At 48.6% G+C, this 22034-nt stretch overlaps 1 protein-coding gene across 3 annotated transcripts in view; it reads right to left on the bottom strand.

The window, feature by feature from the left end:
- Positions 1-2229: 2229 nt before the first annotated feature.
- The window catches only part of SLC13A3 (solute carrier family 13 member 3), an 86485-nt gene continuing 66680 nt past the window's right edge, over positions 2230-22034 (bottom strand). For 2 of the 3 annotated variants that reach the window (XM_089896998.1, XM_022565056.3), the window contains 4 exons: positions 17652-17764; positions 9049-9210; positions 6403-6540; positions 2231-5139 (listed from right to left, as the gene is read on the bottom strand). In XM_089896998.1, the coding sequence (XP_089753124.1) occupies positions 4963-5139; positions 6403-6540; positions 9049-9210; positions 17652-17764 (590 nt within the window). In that variant the 3' untranslated portion in view covers positions 2231-4962. Of the gene's footprint in view, positions 5140-6402; positions 6541-9048; positions 9211-17651; positions 17765-22034 lie in introns of all 3 variants that reach the window. The other variant, XM_089896999.1, reaches the window with a different exon arrangement.

A 22034-nucleotide genomic window follows, 5' to 3' on the forward strand; every position in this document is an offset into this window, starting at 1 on the left:
TTCAGGGCATTGTGCTGGTCGGAGGGAAAAGTCCTGGAAAACACTGGCATTTGCTTAGTTGCTGCACTGGCACGAGGGAGCTGATTGGTTAAGGAACATGTTGGTCATTTCCCCAGGGCCTCTAGTGGATGCATAAGATCTGGGAGGATGTGAGCATAGGGAGGGAAAGGGCAGAAGATATTTTTGGCTTTTCTAAGCACATACAGGCAGTCACTTCTGCCTATATAAGGCTGGCCTGAGCCTAAGCCCACAACATCCGGAAGGAGTGTCTGAATCATCAAAAATAGAATGAGCTTTGCTGAGGGGAATTCTGGGTGGAGGATTCAGAGCCATAAGACAGAACATGAAGAGGAAGTGGTAAGTCTTCACTTCTAGAATCACAATCAGAGGTCCATAGAATATTAGAGTCATTGAAGTTTACAGCTTGTGGGGGTAGAATGTTGCCACCGTCCAGTTGGCTTCAGAATGTGGAGAGGTGGCTAGAGTCTTATTGGATAGGCAGCGCTCTCTTAGAGAAATGATGTGAGTCACATAGAAAATTTTTAAATTTCTAGTGGTCACATTAAAAAAGTGAAAATAATTTTAATAAAATATTTTATTCAACCTAATGCATCCAAAATATTATCCTTTTAACATGTAATTAATACAAAAAAATTATAAAGGAGGACCTGGATTGGCTGCATCAAAGGACTCCCTTACATTCTGGCTTCTGTTGGTATGATGGTTAATTTTATGTGTCAACTTGGTTGGGCCACGGTATCCAGATATTTGATCAAACATTATTCTGGATCTTTCTGTGAGGGTGTTTCCACATGAGATTTACATTTAAATCAATGGAGTTTTAATAAAGCAGATTGCTCTCCATAACATGGTGGGCCTCGTTTAATCAGTTGAAGGCCTGAAAAGAACAAAAGGCCAACTTCGCCTGAGCAAGAAGGAATTCTGCTAGCAGGCTGCCTTTGGGCTCGAACTGCAACTCTTTCCATACGTACACATCTTGTTGGTTCTGTTTCTCTGGAGAACCCTCATCAATACAGCTGTGTTTGCCCATTGGGGAGCCCCAGCAGGAGAGCTGAGAGAGAGAGAGGGGAGTAAGACCCAGGGCAGCTACTTCCCTGTGAAGTCATCAAGGGCTGGATGTGTCCCTGGACTAAAGTTGCCAGCTCCAGGTCAGCAGCTGTCCCGCAGACCCCGGGCTGAGAGGTGCTTCTCCATGACTAGCCCTTCCTCTCACCACCAGGGTCTATGCTTTCTCTTGTGGTTTCCATAAGTGACCACCTGCCCACACCTTGTAACTAGACCCTCATCTCTCAGATGGGGAAACCAAAGTCCAAACAGTAAAGGGCCTGCTTAAGGTCATACAGATGTTATGGGTGGAGCCAGCTGTCCAATGCGGTGAACTCCTCGCTCAACGAGTTTTACTCACCTTTTTCCCCCATTTACCCTCACAGCTTCCATTCCTCTGCCCACATGATCCTGCACTTCTCTTTGACGTTTGTGCTGGAGTCTGTCCGTGTCCATGCTATCACTCCACATTTCATCGCGTCTGCTTGTGGCCATGTTTCCACTGTGTGCTTCCTCCATGTTTTATTTAAATGCCCCTCTTCCCCAGTGATGGTCACCTTGGTGGCCTCCAGCTCCTTGGTACCTCAGACAACTGTGGCATGAATATCCTCCTACATTGTCTCCTTAGGGACCCATGGGATAATTTTGCTGGGATATAAGCCCAAGAACAGGATGGGCCATAGGGAACGCAGACAATGAATCCCCGATTACTACCAAGTTGCTTGCCAGGCTGACGGTAATAGTTGTCTCGCCAACAGAAAACAAGGGTTTCTGTGTCCTCGCATTTCACCATCACTCACTGTCCACTTTTCTAGTTTTTGTCAGTCTGATTGGCGTGTTGTTGAACCTTGGTTTAACTTGCCCCTACCTGATTACAAGCGGTCTGAGCATCTCTTTGTAAACCTGCTGGCCACTCACATATCCTTTTTCAGAACGGCATATTCGTAACTTTCACCCAATTTTCTCTTGGGTGTTATGGTGGAAGGCTTCCAAAGTTGGTGGCTAGCCATCTTCTGCCCTGATGTGGATGGCACTCCACCCATTAAGGAGCGGAGTTATTTCCCTCCCCTTGAACCAGGCTAACCCTGTGACCTGATGTGACCAATACAATGTGGCAGAATTGACGTTCGTTCTTGGACTCCCAAGCCCACGCCTTAAGGGGACTTGTAGCTTCTGCTTTTGCCTTCTGAGAAGCCCACTGCCATGTACAGAGGTCCAGGCTGGACTCCTGGAGAAGCCACGTGACCCTGGAGGGTCCACAGCCATCATGGACTTTCCAGCGCCAGCTAAACCCCCAGCTGAGTGGCCCCAGCCACACCATGTACAGCAGAGACAAAACCAGGCCTGCAGAACTCTGGCCAAGTGCAGAAATGTGTTCTGTTTTAAGGCCCTGAACTTTGGGGTGATTTGTTATGCAGCCTCAGGTAAGTGTTTTGTTTTTGTCTCTTCTGGCTTCTGGGTATTCCTTGTGTATTCCAGATGAGTCCTTGATAAATTTCTAATGACTGTACCACCCCTGCAATCTCCTTTCCTCCCACACCACCTTGAGCACATGGCTGACTCCTACTGGTCTCAGCCCAGGGCCGCCTCCTCAGAGAAGTCCTCCCTGACCACCCTGGCTAACATAGCCTTTATAGCTAACATAGCCATAGGTTTCTCACATTGGCCAGTTTCATTTTCTTCTTAGCCCACATTATGACCCAGAGTCACTTTACCTATTTGTTTACCTGCCTACTGCCTGTCTCCAGGGCTAATCTCCATGTGGCTGGGGACAGTGGACTAGCACGTAACAGATTCTAAATAAATACTGTTGAATGAATAAATGGAAGAATGAGTGAATAAAGAAATGAGCCAAACAGACCCCAGATTGAAGAGTGAGTTTGCTTTCTCATAAATTCTGGTATAGATTTACTTATCAAATGTTTACTAAGCATCTACTATGTGCCAGAAACTGTTCTGGGAACTGGAGTTACAACACTGAACAAAATAAAGTTTGTATTCTCATAGGTTTATTTTCTAGAGGGAGAGAAAGTTGATAAACAAGAAAGTAAATAATACAGTGTCCTGACTAAATATTAAGGAGAAAAATAAAGCAGGATAAGGGGATAAAAAGTAATGAGGGTGATATTTTAGACCTGATGGTCAGGGAAGCTTCTCTGGGGAGGTGACATTTGAGCAGAGACCTGAATAAAGTGAGAAACAAGCATATATTTGGGAGCAAAGTGTTCTAGGTAACGGAAACAGCATGTGCAAAGGCCCAGAGGCAGGAGAGTTTGAGTATGTGGCTGGAGTAGAGTGGAGAGGGGAGAGCAGTAAGGAAGTGAGGTCAGGGAGGTCAATTCTGTGAAATCCCCAGTTCCAGAACTTAAGGCTTTGAAGCTGTTTTATGGCCACAAAGGCAAATAATCTCCAGGCCCAGTGTTGATTAACATTCTTTATTTTATAGAATTTTCAATCAGAAGTATTTGAAATCACGATTCATCCGGTTACAAGCCCTTGGGTTTCTCTGTGAATGAATTTCTCCACTGCCCCATCCAATAGAAGTGCACGCCCCACCCCAAAGGGCTGTAACTGTGACTAAATGTTGAAGTAATCCCACGGGAAGGACAGGGAGCCCATTCTCCCTCCTCCCCACTGCTCCCAGGGGAACATCCATGACTCACTTGTGCTGTTTCAAGAACAAGTTCAGTCCCTGGGTGCTGCTTCCCAGCCCGAGCTGCTTGGGGAACCTCATCCCTCAGAGGCGTAGGAAGTCGGGGATGTGAGCTTTCTGGGCCCCTCAGCCGGTGCCTTTTCGAGATGTTCCTACTTGAAGCAAGGAGGGATCAGATCCTCTAGGACAGGCCCCACCAGCCACTGGCTCAGGGGAAGTCTTAAGTTGTCCTCGTCTGTAGAAGAGGATTATGGTGTTTCCCTGCCTGAAACATTTGACCTCTTACAAGGCCCCAATTTATCTTTTGACTTTTCTCTCACCCCTGAAAAATGTGGCCTTTGCTAATCAAACGTGCTTACCGCTTCGGGTCGGGGCAGGGAGGTAAAGACCAGCTCCTGGAAGAAGAAGAAGGCTGCAGCCATGAAGGCCCCTGTGGGCCACGTGCGGAAGGGGCCTGGCTGGAGGGGCCATGGGTCACCTGTGAGAGGGCATGGCCCAGACTTGGCCTGACCCTGGAACTGTGGCCACACTGAATCAGACTGAACAGGAAAATCCTAATAAGCTTGGGTAGAAAGGTCTAGAACTCCTCTTGTGTGCTCGGGAGCCCGGAGAAGCAACAAGGAGGCTTTGCACGATCTCCATGTCCTCAGGATGTCATCTGTCCCTCCCCCTGTCTCCAGGGATTGAAAATACCCCTGGCTGCTGGGTATCAGCAGGGGTGATATTTGAATAACTGGTGGAGAACTGGCCCCCACCAAGCAGAGCGCACACCAGCTGTGAACAGCTGGAACAGCTGGACTGGGACACAGCAGCCCCAGAGTCTCTTGAAGGAAGGTGATCTCTAAAGGCAAGATGGTCTCTCCAGATGGTAACTCGTGTAGTCAGTGAGGGATGCTAGCTGTGCTTCCCACGCTACCTATTCAAGACAAACGCCATTCCAGATTTGCTTATTGTTGCTGAAATTGGGCTTTCTTGCATCCTAACCACAGAACAGCTCAGAGATAAAGGAGCTTGTTGCTCAGGCAGCAGATCTGGGAGGTAGCTGCACCCTGAACTGCATGACAGAGGAGAAGGTATCCTAGATAACGAGACTATGGACCCAAGTGGACCACTGGAAGTCACCCTCGCTTGCTGCGCGCTGGATCACAGAGAAGAATTGCTTGATCATCCTGTAGGGTCCTGACAGCAGGTGATGGCGAGACCTTGTGGGAGGGCCCAGCCCGAAGAGAGTATCTGAGGGGGACTCAGAGGGTCTGAAATGTGTCATTGGCCAAGGTGGCTGGCAGTGCTGTGACATTGGTTAGGTGGATGTTGGCCCAGTCCGGGAAGGTGCCCAGCTGGAAGATGGTCTGTGCCCAAGTATTCATGGCCAAGCTGAGCAGCAGGACGCCCATCACGTTCATCAGGAGTCCCGTCCGCGCCTGCAATGGAGCCCAGAGTGAGGGGGGGGTCTGCTCGAGGCCCATTATACAGATGGAAAAGCCCAGGCTCAGAGTCAGAAAGCCCTTCACCCAGGACTGCACAGCTGGGAAGTGATGGGGCCAGACACAAACCCAGGTTGGTCGATACCCAAGACCCTTCCGTCTTTACATGCCTTAGGCTGACCCTCAAGGAGCTGAAAATGTCCCCATTCACTGAGTGGTTTCTAGGTGCCAGACACTGTGCCATGCAGTTGTCACAGAGCTATGCAATTTACCCTGAAAGCAACCCTGTGAGGGCTGTTATCATCATCATTATTCCCATTTTACAGAAGAGGAAAATGAGGCTCAGAGAATTGGGCTCACCCAGGATCACACAACCTAAATATAATCTGCTTTGATCAGTAAACATACCCTCTGCCTTTCATTTACTGTCTCCCTCATAGAAGGCAACCTCCTTAGAGGCAGGCCTGTGTCTCCCCTACACTGCTCAACCCCCTGCCCGGAACATGGAATGTGCTCAGCAAATATCTGTGCAGTGAATGAACCCACAGTGGATGAACGTCTGTCTGCCTGGGTCCCTGCTGTCTCTTTGCTCTGTGATCTCTTTCTGCCTCTCACTGTCTCCATCTGTCCTGGGGGAACTCTGTGCCTGGAGAGCCTGCGTGGGTTGAGGACTGGTTAAGCAGATTCCCCCATCTCAGTTGCACCAGCTTAGGACCCCGAAGCTTAGGTCCCTGAGCACCCACGGTGCAGACACCCCAGGCAGCCAGTGGCGGGGGAAGGGCAGCAGGAAGCAGGCAGAGGAGGGGCCAGGAGCCGGTTCAGCAGGGGAGCCTGAGGGGGGCCCTGCCGAAAGCTGGAGGTTCCCCACCACTGCCACGACCCTCGGCCTCTGTCTCCTCTCCAGCAGGCTGGGCACCGAGGCCCGGCCCTAAGTCCCAGGTGTGGCCCGCTGCTCCTCTCCTAGAGACGCCGCCGCCAGGTACAGAGTGCTTGGCCAAACAAGTCAGAAGACAGGGCGGTGCCCAGAGAGAGGGGAAGCCCCTCGTCTCTGAAGCAAACTTTGGAAAGTAGTCACCGAGGCAGTGCTTCCTGAAGTTGCCTAAGCATCTCAGAGTGTTTGCTAAAAGGTATATTTCTGGTCCCGCTCGGAAGGACCTATTCAGAAATTGCGGGATGCTGGGGGAAGCACAAGTCCTGCCTTGCCCACCCCTGGCGTCCACCCACCTCCCCGGACCTCTGCTAGAAAGTGCCCAGACTCACCATGTCTTTGACCAGCAAGTGTCCAGAGGCGAAGGCGATTGAGTTGGGGGGTGTCGAGACCGGAAGCATGAAGGCATAGGAGCAGCCGACTGTGCCGGGGATCATCAGGTACAGGGGGTGCACCCTCAGACGGATGGCCTGGGCCAGCAGGGGCGGGACAGACCGAGACCGAGAAACACAGAGAAACCACACGGGAGATGGAGACAGGTGGAGAGACAGAGATGCATGGAGAGAGATAGGCGAGTGAGAGAGAACGAGAGAAACAAACGGGAAGATGGATTTAAAGACACACAGAGAGAAATGCGGCCAGAACGGACACACAGGCAGAAATAGAGACAGACAGACAAGAAGAGAACCAGACCGAGGGAGATATGGAGAGAACATTCCTAGGTTAGCGACATTCCAAGCACATGCAGGTTCATCAGGGAGGATGGGCTGGGGAGATTATTCTAGAACACTCCCTCTTCCAACTTGAGTGCGTATCAGAATCACCTGGAGGGCTTGTTAAACCCCAGAGCGCTCTCGCCACCTCTTGCAGAGTTGCTGAGTCAGCAGGTCTAGGGCGGGGGGGGGGGGGGGCGGGGGGGGCAGGAATTTGCATTTCTAACAAGCCCCCAGGTGATGCTGATGCTTCTGGTCCAGAGACCACATCTTGAGAATCACGGCTCCAAAAAGCCTCAAGTCCCCTGCCTGGTCCTTCTCTCAGCCTAACGATCCAAACAGCTGGCCTCTGGGTACCTTTTGTTGGGGCCTCACTGGATTTCAGAGATAAAGAGAGCTCAAGGTAGCACCCGTCGGCACTCATTTCCAAATTTCTAAGACCGTGTGGATCAAAGGTGTCTGTGGGTTGGCCTCAGTTAGCAGACCACTGGTTCATCACCTCCCCCGAATGACATGTCCACCTGTAACTCATGTTGATCACTTCGCCAGCATTTTATTTTAAGGTAAGGATTTTTGGCCCCTCTAGGGAATTTTTGTAAACCAAAGCATATACATTCTCTCAAAAAGCACTAAGATCACCCCCTTGCATGTAAAATGTTTTGATTTTGATGATAAGCAACGTCTAGAAGAATAAATCATTTGCTAGTATCTTCTTCAGCGAAAGCTGCCCCTGCAGACCTGACTGGGTCTGCTCTCCCTCCTCTCCCCCAGAGCACCCCCATCTCTCTCAACTGCCCGATCCATCAGATCCTGGGGAAGGGTGTGATTAAATCCAATCACACTTAGCAGGGCTACGGGGACCCCTACCCCACACTGCTGGTGGGAGTGGAAATGGCACGCCCACACTTGGGAGGGCAATTTGCCCATCTCTTACAAAATTGTAAACGCACGTGCTCTTTCACCCAGGGATCTCAGTTCCGGAGATCTAGGTGTATCTACATATAAAAAGGTGCTCAGACAAGGAGAGGCCAAGGCAGCATTGCTGGGAAATAGCAGAGGCTGGAAACAACCTCTGTGTTCATCAGTAGAAGATTGCTTAAACAAAATCAGCAGCTATGGATTCGTAATGGAATATTCTCTAGTCACTGAGGAAGAATAAAGTGTGCCTGTGTGTGCTAATACAGTGTGATATCCATTATAAATTGATGCATAAATAAACAAAGAAAAAGCAAAAAGTGATCCAGACAGTGTGCCTGGCATATCACTGTTTGCATACAAAGCATATACTTGCAACGTTGATTTAATCTGATCACTTTGGTCTATGTTGAGATAATCATAATGGTCTGGTCTTCTTTAGTCTATTTAAATATAAAACTATACTGAGAGTGTCTATTAATCAGTTTGGAAATTTCTAGTAGAATTCACGTGACCTTGGATCCATTTTGTTATTCGCATCCTTGTTTACATGCGACATTGAGTTATAACTTTCTTTTCCTTTGCTCTCCTTCTGTTTTTGGTGTCAGGGTTTTGCTAACCTTGTACATTGATTGCACAGCTTTCTCGATCTTTCTGTGCTGGGGAACACTTGGGGTAAGTGGGGACTGTCTGTTCCTTGAAGGTTTGCTAGCTCTCACCTCAGACATCCCTCTGGGGCTAGTGATTTGTAGAGCAGTGATTCTCAACCAGGGATAATTTTGTCTCCCCAGGAGACATTTGGCAATGTCTAGAGACATTTTGGATTGTCACAATTTAGGGGGGATGCCTTTGGTATCCAGTAGGTAGAGAACAGGGATGCTGCTAAACGTCCTACAATTCACAGGACAGCTTCACATAACAGAATTCTCTGGCCCAAAATGTCAATAGTGCTGAGAAACCCTGCTTTAGAGGGAAGCTAGAGCTTTGCCTACCATTAGAATTTCTCCTAAGGTTATCTGTCCATTCAGATTTTCTACTTCTTCTTAATCCATATTTGGCAATTCCTATTTTCCTAGAAAACTCTCCATGTCACCATGGGTTACTTTTCCCAAAGGAGGGAATTTGGTGCATTTGGAAAATATTTACTCTGTTTATGCATTTCTTAAAGAAAAAAACAGTATTCTTTTTTTAAAAAAAACATCATGGTTCTGACACTATCACGCATTTTGGACGAGAGCAATGACCAGCTGTGGCTCCTGGTGGAGTTCCCAGGAGCGAGAAAGAGATTTCTGAACGTGTGTTGGGGGGAGGTGTTTCCCTCCCGCCCCAGGACCCTATATGGACCCTCACCAGCTCCGCCAGGACAGGCAGAAAGATGATGATAGTGGCCGTGTTGCTGGCAAACTCCGTGAAGAAGGCGACAACCACAGTGATGAGCAGCACGGCCAGCGCCGGTGGCACCTTCTCCAGGGGGTGCAGCTGCCCACCAATCCACGCGGATAGCCCCGACTCCTGCAGAGGGGAGGAAGCAAGGACACCTCTTCACCCCCCCGCCCTCCAACAGCTGCCCCCACCCCCCCAAGCCTGGGCCAAGGGGGGAGGGTTAGGGTTGGCCACAGCAATGGCAACTACACCCTTTCACATACGGGTTGACTGAGGTTCAGAGAGGGTAAGTCACCTGCTCAAGGTCACATATTCCAGCCTGGACTTCAGTCAGCTTCTCTGCTTCCTGAGCTGCTCTGTACTCCATACTCTACAGGCCCAGGGCCCAAACCCCTGGATCCTCAAATAATCCATCTGGTTCTCCAAATAATCCATTTGGTTGTGGGACCCCCTAAACTTGAGTGGGAGAGGGGAACTGGACCCTGCATGCTAAATCTTCTCGTTCCTCCAGTGATGGTTGCTAATTACAAAAATATTAACACATTTATACAAAATATTCAATATTAATTTTATAATTATTATGTATTAATACATACCAAATATATAATATATACAAGATATTATATATATCATATATAATAGGAAACGTGTCAGATATATATCAAATACAACACAATGAATAGGATTATCAATAATAAAAATATTTATAATGAGTATTACAATGGTGGTACCACAAACACTAACATTATTAACATATTATTCCTTATCATAAGAATCACCATCATTGAGGCTTTACAGGGTACCAGGCACCTGCCTGCATTACCTCCCTGACTCTTCCCAACCATCCAGCAAGGTAAGCATTCCTCCCCATGTTACAGAGAAGGAACCCTAACTTGGCAAAGTTTTTGTGATTTGCTCTAGGTCCCCAAAATAGTGACTAAGATGTATTTTGCACTCAGGGCCACGTACGTCAGTAAACTAACATTCTCCTGCAAAGTTCCTTGTCACTGGGCACCCTCTACTGTATACACCAGACTGTCACTGCACCTCTTAATGAAGGGCAGTGCCCAGAGTGGACCACTGCCCTCCAGGACAGAGAAAAGACAAGGTAGATTGTCTCCTCCCTGGCTCCAGACTACACCTGCCACCAACGCTGCAGAATTACCTCCAAGCTCTCTCTCTGCTGAGTTCTCCAGGAATTACTGTACTTACGAGTATTTAATAATGATACCTTCCCCCACCTCTGTCCTCACCACTTCAAATGTATCCTTAACAACCCGGAATCCAATGCACCTTCATTAAAACCCCAAAGAGGAAAAACTGATGTAAAATTGTGCTCGATGCTGCCCCCTGGTGGTGCCATGCAGCAATATCTCATTAAAGCTGCAAGGGCGCTGCCTGTAGGTCGTTTTCTTAACAAAGATAACAAAGCTGTAGGCTTAGGAGCTGATCAAGGGCAGAGTTGGATTAGACCCCTAACATTTAGAATCAAGTGTATGTCTACCATAGCCCTTTTATGGTAGACATACACTTGTATGTCTACGCAGTATCTTTTGGTACCAACAAACTCCGGTTTATCAGAGACAATTTATGCTCTTTTGTATTTAATAGAAAATTTGCTGCTTATTCCAGAAATTAAGCTTTCATAGTGGATTCTAGAATGCAGTATTCTGTTTTTACATAAATAAAATAATACATCTGTCGCTACGATATGACTTAAAAGTTACCTTCAAGGAATGAATAATACATGCTAGTTTTCCCTAGAAGAGACCTTATAAAATTAAGGTGCTTCTTTCATATCTGCACTGTTTGATAGCTTAGAAATTATAGTATATGGCAGAGTCGAGCCCCAGCCCCTCCTCTGGCCCAGGGAACACTGCAGGGAAAAATGGGTCCACTAGTTTTTCCCAGAGGCCACAGCTCTGGCAAAGAGACCGACAGCGTGTGTGCAATTAAATGGAGAGCGGCTGGAGAGAGGGAATATTAATGAATTGGATGAATGAGGAGCCAAGGGCTTCCCTGTAGCCGGGCCTCTGGGTGCCAGGCTTCCAGCCAGCGTCCCAGCAGCCACTCAGGGCCCTGGCTCAGCTTCCGTAGCCGGAGGGAGGCCTGGCAGCTTCCAGAGAGAGGAGACCCCCCAGCTGCTCTCAAGGGGACTCGAACGGGCTTCACCTGCCCTTTCCCATTCCCTTCGAATCAGAAGCTCTGTTTCCTTGGAAACACACAGCCACATGGTTTTCCCAGGGACTCGAGGACCAACAACAGGCAAGGTCAGAGGCAGCATGCCCAGGGCGTGAGGACAAGGGCTCTGGAATCAGATTAAGTTTGTCCCCCCACCTTAATCCATTCTAGCTGTGTCATCCTGGGCAAGTAACTTAACCTCTCCGTGCCTCACTTCCTTTTCTGTAAACTGAGATGTACCAGTCCCTGTCCCAGAGGGTTATTGTTGGGATAAAAGGAGCTAATCTGTAAAGCACTTAGAAAAGTGCTTGGGCACCGGGCAAGTGCCCAAAACATGCCAGCTGCCATTAGTGGCATCAAGTCATGAGATGTCAGAGGTGGCGGAACACTCAGAAATTGCCCCAGGCTGTGGTTGTCAAACTGTGCTCCTTACAGCCCCCACAGTTGCCAAGAGGTACCTGAGGCCACATCGCAGGATGGGAGGGAGAGGCTGAGCTGCCCCCTCTTCCTCCTCCTTTCCCAGTTCCAGGAGGTCCTCTCTCCCTGATCTCTCTGACATATAGTAGGGTCAGATCTTAAAGGAGGGTGTTATGGTACAAGTGGAATGTTTAAAGTTAAAATCTCTGGGATTTCCCTGGTGGCGCAGTGGATAAGAATCTGCCTGCCAATGCAGGGGACACGGGTTCGATCACTGGTCCGGGAAGATCCCACATGCCGCGGAGCAACTTAAGTCCGTGTGCCACAGCTACTGAGCATGCGCTCTAGAGCCGCCAGCCACAATTACCGAGCCTGCGCTCTACAGCCGCCAGCCACAACTACTGAGCCTGCGATCTACAGCCTGTGAGCCACGACTACTGAGCCCGTGCGCCTAGAGCCCGGCTCCGCAACAAGGGAAGCCAACGCAATGAGAAGCCCGCGCACCGCAACGAAGAGTAGTAGCCTCCGCTCGCCGCAACTAGAGAAAGCCCGCGCGCAGCAATGAAGACCCAACGCAGCCATGAAGACCCAACGCAGCCATAAATAAATAATAAGTAATTCTTTTTTAAAAAGTTGAAATCTCAATAGAAAACCCTTGAAAATCTCTTTAAAATCCTCATAAAACACAATAGGCTCAGCTGTGTGTGTACAACTCTGTATAAGAATTCTTAGGTAGAGAGAGCCAGTCAATTTGATTAAAGGAAAGGAGGAAGACTTTACGCACATGTGTGAACATTCAAACCACTGTAATACTTACAAGCTGTGTGGCATTGGGCAAATTAATGAACGTCTCTGTTCCTTGATTTCTTCAAGGGGTTGTGGTGAGGCTTAAATGAGTACAGGTAGAAACGATTCCTCTATATAGTAAGTACTGAACAGGGCTTATTATTATTTATTTAACTTAACGAACACTTAATATAGTGCTCATTCTGTGCTGGGCACTCTTCTAAGTATTTTGTTAATGTTAACTTATTAATCTTCGAAACAACTCCATGAAGTAAGTAGTATAATTATCTGTATTTTATGGTTGAAGAAACTGAGGCACAAAGAGGTTGTGATTTGCCCAGATAAGTCAATTAAGTTTGGAATTTTGAGCCCAGGATCTGGCTCTTACTTCATCAGTCTACCTTGTCAATAAAATAACAACAACAGCAACAATAATAATAATAAGATAACTCTCCAGCAGGAAATGAGGGATTCAGGAGAATACACACGTTTCTACTTGCCTATAGGGTCTGTTCCACCCTGATTTAATACCAAGCTTGTATCACTGAATATATCTGTAGGTAAGTTTATTGTGGGTAGAGATTAAAAGAGATATAAATGAAGGTGTCAGAATAAGACCTTTTTTTATGAGACAGTAAAATTATAATAACAAGGAAAGTGGTGAGGTTGACATAGGCTGCTGGTTTTAACACCTGGTCTGTATCAGCCCTCTGCTAGGTACTTGCCATCCATCATGTCAGCAGTCCTCAAAACAGCCCATATTGTAGGTCTTGTCCAACAAATATTTATTACGCGATCACGTTATGCACTAGGACTTTTCTAGATGCTTAGGACAGCAATGGATAAGACAGGTATGGTCCCTGCCCTTGTGGAGCTTACATTCTAGTAACAGAGATACCAATAAACAAACAAATGAATAGGATAACTTGGGGGTAGGTATGGTGTAAAGGAAATAAGTGGGGTGATAAGAGGGAGAGTGACTGTGAAGGGCAGATGCTACTTTAGACAGGGTGGTCAGGGATGGTCTCTCTGAGGACGTGACCTTGGAGCCGAGACCTGAGGGTAAGGACACAGAGATCTCAGGCAAGAGCAGTTGGCAGAGAGAAAGCAGATGCAAAGGTCCTGGGGTGCAAATGAGTCGTGTGGTTGAGCAACTTTAAGGGGCCAATGGGACTGGAGGGGAGCCCACAAGGGGATAGAGGTATGAGCTGACATCAGGAAGGTAGGCAGGGGCTGTCGTGTGTAGGCCAAGTCAAGCCATCAGACTAGAGTCTAATTATATGGGCAGTTTTGCAGCAGGAGAAATCTGCAGTGAGGACATCAAGTGGTCAACCTCAGAGCAAGCACTGGGATCTGCTTCCAGCCCTTCAGAACCAGCAGGTGGGAGTCCAGTCCCAGTGCAAAGGCCTCTAAGCCCCAGGAGGCCTGGCTGTGACCTGGCGAGGGCACTGGGCAGGGCTAGGAAGCAGGACATGCCCTGAGCACTCTGGTCCCTCCTGCAGCAGGCCGCCTGTGGGGGGGGATGGTACGAGCAGGGGTTGGGGGAGGGAGCAGCTGTCACACAAAGTCCTTTTTGAACAGAAACCGCGGCCAGCTGCCCAAGGCTGGGCCAGGAGCCAGACTGGCCTCCCGGCATGCTCAGCGGTCCTGCAGCCAGGCCCACTGAGAGCCAGTCTTTGTCCACCACTCCCTGAGCTTGGAGAAGCCTTTGGGGTGCAGGTCAGGCTCAGGGTGAGGCGAGGTTCATATCATCTCGATAAATGGCATCATTTCCACTGAGTTGCTCAGGGCAAGAACCTCCCCTTTTCCATAATATCTAATCATAATAGACAACTATGTCTGGCTGTGTTCTAAGTTCTCCACATGTATTAATTCACTTAATAAATGTAACAACTCTATGAGATGGGCACCATTATTATGCCCATTTTACAGATTAGGAAATGGAGGCACACAGCTCAGAGGTGAAAGATTGACTCCAACCCAGATGGTCTGGGTCCACCACCCATGCTTTCTACCATTGCATTGCATGGCCTCCTCAAGGCCATGGCTAACATGCCACTTCCTCCCAGAAGCCTTCCCTGATACATCCCCAGTAGGAGGCAATAGTGAGAATAGTGAGAAGAGTCAGACAGATGCAAGTTCAAAGCCCAGCTCTGTTACCTATGAGCTGTGTTCCCTAGCATGAGTCACTTAACCTCTCTGGTCCTCAGGATTCCTAAAATGGAGACAAAAACAGTACTTTTGTTCATCCATCTTTTTGTTCCTTTTGAAGTCTGTACCTTTGTATGTGTCATTTATTGAAAAAAATGAACAAAATAAAAACACATTTCACATAAAAAGAGTAGCTATGTAGAGAAGCTGGATGTGCCCCCCGGTCCCCCTTCAGTGTGGCCTTGGTGTGGGGTCCATAGCGTGATGGTTCCGCTCTCGGGACTCTGAAGGCCTTTTGTCCCAGCGCAGGGAGTGCGGGCAGCAGACGGCCTTCACTGTCAGCCCCTGAGGGACCGGCTCAGACCGGAAGTTGTCCTGCCCGAGGTTATACCACTCTTGGGGCGGAGTCTCCCCACCTCTCCTGCTTCCTTCCCTCCCTTTCACAGGGCACAGCCTAATGCCTGCTCACTAATCCCCGCCTCAGAGTCAGCCTCCTGGAAGCTGAACCCGCAATCACCATGGAGTGAATGTTTCAAGAGAACACACAGGGAGCTCTTGGCTCCTATTAGCGGTGTATCCCTTCATTTACTCTCTTCTTTAATTACTCCCAACAACCCCATAGAGTAAGAACTTCAAGCCCATTCATAGCTGAGAAAACTGGTGCCCAGAGGAGTTATGGAACTTGCCTAAAGGGCCCCAGCAAGGAGTAGGATAGCTCGGATTTGAATCCAGGTACTCAGATCCCGAGCCTGGGTTTCCGTAACACTATTTGAAACTGATAATTAAAACTGAATTTTATAATGCCATTTGCAGCAACATGGATGGACCTAGAGATTATCATGCTAAGTGAAGGAAGTCAGAAAGAGAAAGACAAATATCGTATGATATCACTTATATTTGGAATCTAAAATATGACACACAAGGAACTTATTTACAAAACAGAAACAGACTCACAGACATAGAGAACAGACTTGTTGCCAAGGGGGAGAGGGGTGGTGGAGGGATGGATTGGGAGGTTAGGATTAGAAGATGCAAATTATTATATAGAGAATGGATAAACAACAAGGTCCTACTGTATAGCATAGGGAACTATATTCAATATCCAGTAATAAACCATAATGGAAAGAATTTGAAAATGAATGTGTATATATATAAAACAATCAATTTGCTGTACAGCAGAAACTAACACAGCATTGTAAATCAACTTTACTTCAATAAAATAAATTTTTTTAAAAACTGAATTTTCCTTTCTTTTTTTTGAATTTTATTTATTTTTATACAGCAGGTTCTTATTAGTTACCTATTTTATACATATTAGTGTATATATGTCAATCCCAATCTCCCAATTCATCCCACCACTCCCACCCTCCCACCCCACTTTACCCCCTTGGTGTCCAAACATTTGTTCTCTACATCTGTGTCTCTATTTCTGCCGTGCAAACACAAAACCGAATTTTAAAAAGTAAGCAATTTGAGAAGTAATTTCAGGTTTCCTTTACCTTAATTTCCCATTTGACCCTTAATTGGCTGTGGCCTCTCATACCTCGGCTTACATGGAGAAATTTAGGGGGGGGGGTGGGGCCCAGCTTCATGAGCTGTGGGTTCAAATCCCAGCTCTGCCTTCTGGCTGCACAAAAGTAGGCAACTTGTTTAGCCTCGAGTTGCCTCCATTTCCTCACCTTGGAAATGAGGACAGCAACAACATCTACTTCAACTGTGTCTTTGAAGATTAACAGAGTCAGTATTTGCAAAGTGCTTCCTGAGGTGCCTGGCACTTGGGAAGTTCTCAAGACTGAGCCGTTAGGAGGCTGGACTCTGGAATCAGATGGACTGGAGTTCGAACCCCACCCCTGAAGCAGAGCGCAACTGTATGACCTTAAGAGAATTGCTTCATTTTTCCAGGCCTCGGTTTTTCTACCTGGAAAATGGGTATAAAAATATTCCCGGGACTTCCCTGGTGGCGCAGTGGTTAAGAATCCGCCTGCCAGTGCAGGGGACATGGGTTCGAGCCCTGGTCTGGGAAGATCCCACATGCTGCAGAGCAACTAAGCCTGCGCGCCACAACTACTGAGCCTGCGCTCTAGAGCCCATGAGCCACAACTACTGAGCCCACGCACCTAGATCCCGTGCTCCGCAACAAGAGAAGCCACCGCGATGAGAAGCCCGCGCACCGCAACAAAGAGTAGCCCCCGCTCGCTGCAACTAGAGAAAGCCTGCGTGCAGCAACGAAGACCCAACACGGCCAAAAATAAAAAAAAATAAAAAAAATAAATATTCCCCAACCCTGAGAGCCAGTGTGAGGATTCAATGAGATAATATGTTATGACACATGTTGGACACTGAAGCTGCACTTCCTCTGAGCAGGGCTGGCTGTGCTGAGACTGCGTGCCTCCGGAAATTCTGCTCTGTCAGTGCCTCACTCGCCTCAGTCTAGTCCCGGCTCTGCCCCTGTGCTCACAGAGCCCTCTAGAATAACATTAATAGTAACACCAAGTAATTAATATTCACAACACCTAACATAGCGGTCAAGAGCGTAGGCTCTAGAGCCAAACTACCTGGATTCTTATCCTGAGTACATAGCTGTGTGGCTTCAGGCAAGTTACTTTACCTCCCTGTGCCTCAGTTTCCTAATCTATAGAATGGGGATAACGATGGCATCTATCTCATAGGCTTGCTGGGAAGTTTAAATGAGATATGTGCAAAACACGTTGAACAGTGCCTGGTACAGGGTGAGCCTGCTAGGGTGTTACTCCTCTGTGCTCACAGGACCCTCTAGTCATATTAGTAGTAGTACTAGTGTAATGCTCGTTGCAAGCTCCTTGAGATTCTACCTCGTACCTTTTTTCTCTCTTTCTGGGCAGCGCCAGGCACAGCAGGGAGCTGTGAGGTGTCAACTACGATGACCCTCATGTGGCAGATGGGGAATCTGTGGTGCCCGCGGGGCCCGCGTAGTCTGCTGCCTCTGCTCTTGCACCTGCGGCTGCCCCGGGACCGGCACTCACCTCCCCAGGCTGCAGCCTGCCTGCTGCTCTTACCTCACAGCCTTTGGCCATGGCGAAGCCCCCTCCCAGGAGAAGGATGATGTTCCAGGGCACCGTGTCCTGAGCCTTCTTCCATGTCAACAAGGGCTCTGTCTCTGTGTTGGGAGCTGGGCAGAGAGAAGACACTTAGCCTGGGAGGGGACACCCTTCCCCTCCGGGCAGGGAGGGGACCCAACACACATTCAGGACAGTCAGCCGGAGGAGGAGATACCGGCCCCAGCAGCCCCATCTTGGTGGGGACACTCAGGGGTCTCCGGGAAGCCACAATCTGGCTCCAGCGTCTGATTTGGGGCGTCTGCTCTACTCAGAATGCAGCTTGAGAATCTTCTGGAACTGGGCAGTCCACACGCAGAACATCCTTTACATCTCGTGACAAGCCCCTCTGGGTAAGTACTACTTTCACTCTGATTTACAAGAGAAAAGGCCCTCTTTGTAACTGAAGGTGTAGGGGGGGGGGAGGGGGGGGAAGAGGAAGGAAATGCAGGAGGATAGAAACCAAGGGAACGTTTGGTCCACGGAAGTACAGGATGATTTGTATTTCTTCAAAAGCAGCCACGTCTGCAGTAGTTAGAACAAGGGGTCGGCAAATGTCTTCTGTAGCGAGTTGGAGAGTGACTAATTTAGGCTTTGCAGGCCTCTGTTGCAGCGAGGCTGCCACGGTAGCATGAAAGCGCCACAGACAAAACGGACACACGTAGGTGTGGCAGTGTTTCCATGAAATTCTATTTACAGAGCGGGTGGCAGCCTGATTTGGCCCTCGGGCTATAGTTTGTCATCCCTGCATTGAGAGCATCCTCCTGGACCCTGTGTGCCCTTGAAACGTGACCTTGCCTCTAAGCCCCCATATCCTCAGCCAATACCCGACACAATAATAGTACCTGGGGGTTCTCGTGGGCACTGATGAAGCAGCGAGGGAGCTGTGAGTGGAGGGACATTTCTGTTGAGTTTGCAGCCGTATCCCAGTGTCCCTGACTGACACCTGGAAGTCACTCCATAAGTACTTGTCGAATAATATATTCAACTCACACAGCCCAGTGCCTGGTGCCGAATAAGCACTCCTGAACTGGCACTCTTCACCGCGGGCTGCCAGCGGCCTCTCTGGAGGAGGATGGGTCTGGCCCATTCACAGCAGTTCGCCCTCTGTCAGGACAGTTCCTGGTTTAGTACCCATTGATATTTTGTTTCCCCTTTTCAGTGTTTTTCAAAATTGTACACCGTGGTTTTCTAAAACAAAAGTTAATAATTGGATAATAAAGACAATCAAAGCTACTTAATAAAGGCCCTCCCCTAGATAATTCGCAGCCCTTGGGTGTACCCAGGCGGTTCTGACGTCACACACTGCCAGGGGATTCTTGGGCCAAGCACAATGTATGATTTAAGCCCAGAACTAGAAGAGGCAGCTGGAGATGTCAGGAGGCCCAGCCCTCTGCCTTCAGGCAATAAAATAGCATTTCATTAAAGAGACAGCCAAGGTCTGAAAAAGTAAAGTGACTCACTTTTCAGGGTCGGACAGGGGAGGCAGAAGGCCCTGAGATGAGTTTAACATAATGCAGGTGAAGCGAGTTAAGTGGTGAGTGCTTATAAGACTGCTCACCATATGGTAATGGCAATTAACATTAGCTGTTATTGCCTTTATTATTTTCCCATCCAACCATGCCCTTGCCACTATTTCTCATAAGTGCAGCCTCTAACTGTCTAAATTTCTCACTTCCACGTTATGCCAGCTGCCTTCTAGAGCAGGAGCTGAAAGCACAGGCTTTGAGGTTGAACTAGAAAGAATTCAATCCTGGCTCTGCCGTTCGGCTATGTGACTTGGGCTAGTGGCTCTGCCTCTCTGAGGCTCAGTGCCCTTATCTGCAAAAGGGAGCAGCAGTACCTTCTCAGAGACCAACTGGGAAGATGACACGGGCCCATGTATGCAAAGGGCTCAGCCCAGGATGTGGCCCAGAGCAAGTCCTCGGTCATTTATTTAACAAGTGTATATTGGGGACCTACCATGTGTCAAGCACTCTTCTAGACACTGTGGATATGGGAGTGGTCAAAACAGAGAAAACCCTGCCCACTGGAAAACTTATATTCCAATAAGTGAGGCAGGTGATAAATCAATAAATGTATAATGTTGGGACACTGTATGTGCTATGAAGAAAAAGAAAATACAGGAAAGGGACGGAGTGACAAAGGAGGGGTGCTTTTATAGATGGTGTAGTCAGAGAAGGCTTCTCTGGAGATATCTGGAGGAAGGGCTTTTTGGGCAAAGAGGAAATGGAAGCTGTCATCATCCACATGGTGGTCATCTTCCTCCTCCTCCTCAACGACACCCTCCACCTCCTCTTCCTCCTCCTCACCGTCCACATCACCATCCACATCATCGTCATCAACATCAACAACATCGTCGTCATCCACAAGCACAGTGCCTGGCACATAGTAGGCAGAGCATCAATACTTGCTGAGAGACCATAAAGGGAGTTGCAAGTGCAACTCAGATCCATAGAAGAATGGAAGACAGTGGGTAAGATAAGAAAATCAAGGTTGGCTTGGATGTCTGGGTTCCACCCCCTGTCTCTTTTTAACTAGCTGTGTGACCTTGATCAAGTCACTTTCTCTCCATGGAAACTGACTGACCACTCTCTAAGGCCGCCTGTAAGACATGGGTGTTGAGTACTAGAAAGCATCATTTCGGCCAAGTCTGCACGGGCCCACTAGCTGCCGAAGGATGGGCAGCGCGGGTGGAATTCCCTCTCCCCACCCACTGGGCAACACTGAAAACTCCAGTTTAAAGAACCCTCAGCTGAGGCAGGATGCTACACTCCATGGGCCGGATCCAACCTAGAGATGTGTTTTAACACTACTGGATGGGCCCACGTAGTATTTGTTTTCCAGTGTTAGCTGCCAAAGTTTAAAATCAGGGAGATTTCATAAAATTCCAGATTCTCTGCTTCTCTTAAAAAATCAGCAAATCTGGCAAAACTAGTCGTGCTTTCCTACACGGGGACAGTCAGGGGAGACTGAGTAACAGCTGCCCCCTTTATTTGGACGTTGGCTTGGCTGTTTCCCACAGATCCCACCAGGCTCTGACACTGAAGGTCCTGCCAATTACCATCACCCTCTGCTGCTGTTTTCCCTGTAACACAGAAACTGTCCTGTTGCAAAAATGTGAAAGGAGAGATGGACAGGGAGGGCCAAGTTCCACCAAACACATTCTCCTGCATCCAATCAGCGGCACACAAAAATGTTACGCGGCGTTTGAATTTGGACATGTCCTAGAGAACTGCTAAAGCCAGGGGTGAAAAGTGACTAAGGGCCCCACTCACTTCCTAACTGGGAAAGCAAGGCCCACAGGGTACAGGAACTTTCTCAAGGTCACCCAGCAAATTCGTAACAGAGCTGGGATTCCGCACGTGTATGCCATAGTGCCCTCCCCACAGTCCCAGCTGAGAGGAAGCTCTGGGCCTTATGAGCCCACCCACAGGTGACAGAACCATGGCTGGGCACCTGATCTAGAGCAGCCAGGCCACAGGCTGGCCAGGAAACTATGAGGCCACGAGGTGACACAGTAGGAAGCGATCTGCTTTTATAAGAACAAGCTGGACCAAGCAGTTTCTGACTCAGAAGCATCAGTAGGAAGTAGAGAGACAACTCGGTGAAGAGAAGTGATAACTGAAGATGCAAGAGCGGACAGAGAGAGAGGGCCGGGTGATATGGAGGCCGTGAGCGGGCTGAGTTCTGAGGAAGCAGAACGTGTGAGGAAATAGGTACTGTGAGGGGGCAGTGGCTGGAGGGAGCAGACACACCCGGAGACGGAGCAAAGCCTCTAAGAGAGTAGCTGCTACGAGGAAGCAGAAGGTGTGTGGGACTCGATGCTTCGAGAGACAGAAACAGGAGGCAGGAAGTAGCCGGAGCAGTGGGATTAGGTACTGTGAGGGAAAGGGCGCTACCCCACAAGGGAACAGAAGTTACAATGAAGCGGGAACTCGGATGAAGCAGAAGCCACCGAGATGCCACAACTCAGAAGCAGTAGAAACTCTGAACAGACCAAGAAATGATACCGAGAGTGGATGGTGAGGAAAGCTGGCTGGCCACAAGACAGAGAAGCAGAGAGGAAGAGAATAACTGAATCCCGTTCAGTGGCAGAGCCTCAGGGGCCACAGCCTAAGCCTCCTCGAGGTCCAGCTCTGCTACAGTCTGTGCGTCCCTGGGAAATTGGCTCCCTACTGGTCCGTACGCCGCACTGCACACACACAAAACCCCACTCCTCCTGGAAACCGGAGCTGTCCTGTGTAATACGCTATTCTTTTCCAACAATAGAAGATAGTTGGATTACGACCTCCTAGTTCTTGACTCCTGGTCCAGAGCTCATCCCACTGCCCCAGATGGAGA

This window comes from Delphinapterus leucas, chromosome 15, assembly GCF_059928025.1.
Source record: "Delphinapterus leucas isolate spDelLeu-1000000601 "Yukka" chromosome 15, BTC_Dleu_Yukka2, whole genome shotgun sequence".
Lineage (NCBI taxonomy): Eukaryota > Metazoa > Chordata > Mammalia > Artiodactyla > Monodontidae > Delphinapterus > Delphinapterus leucas.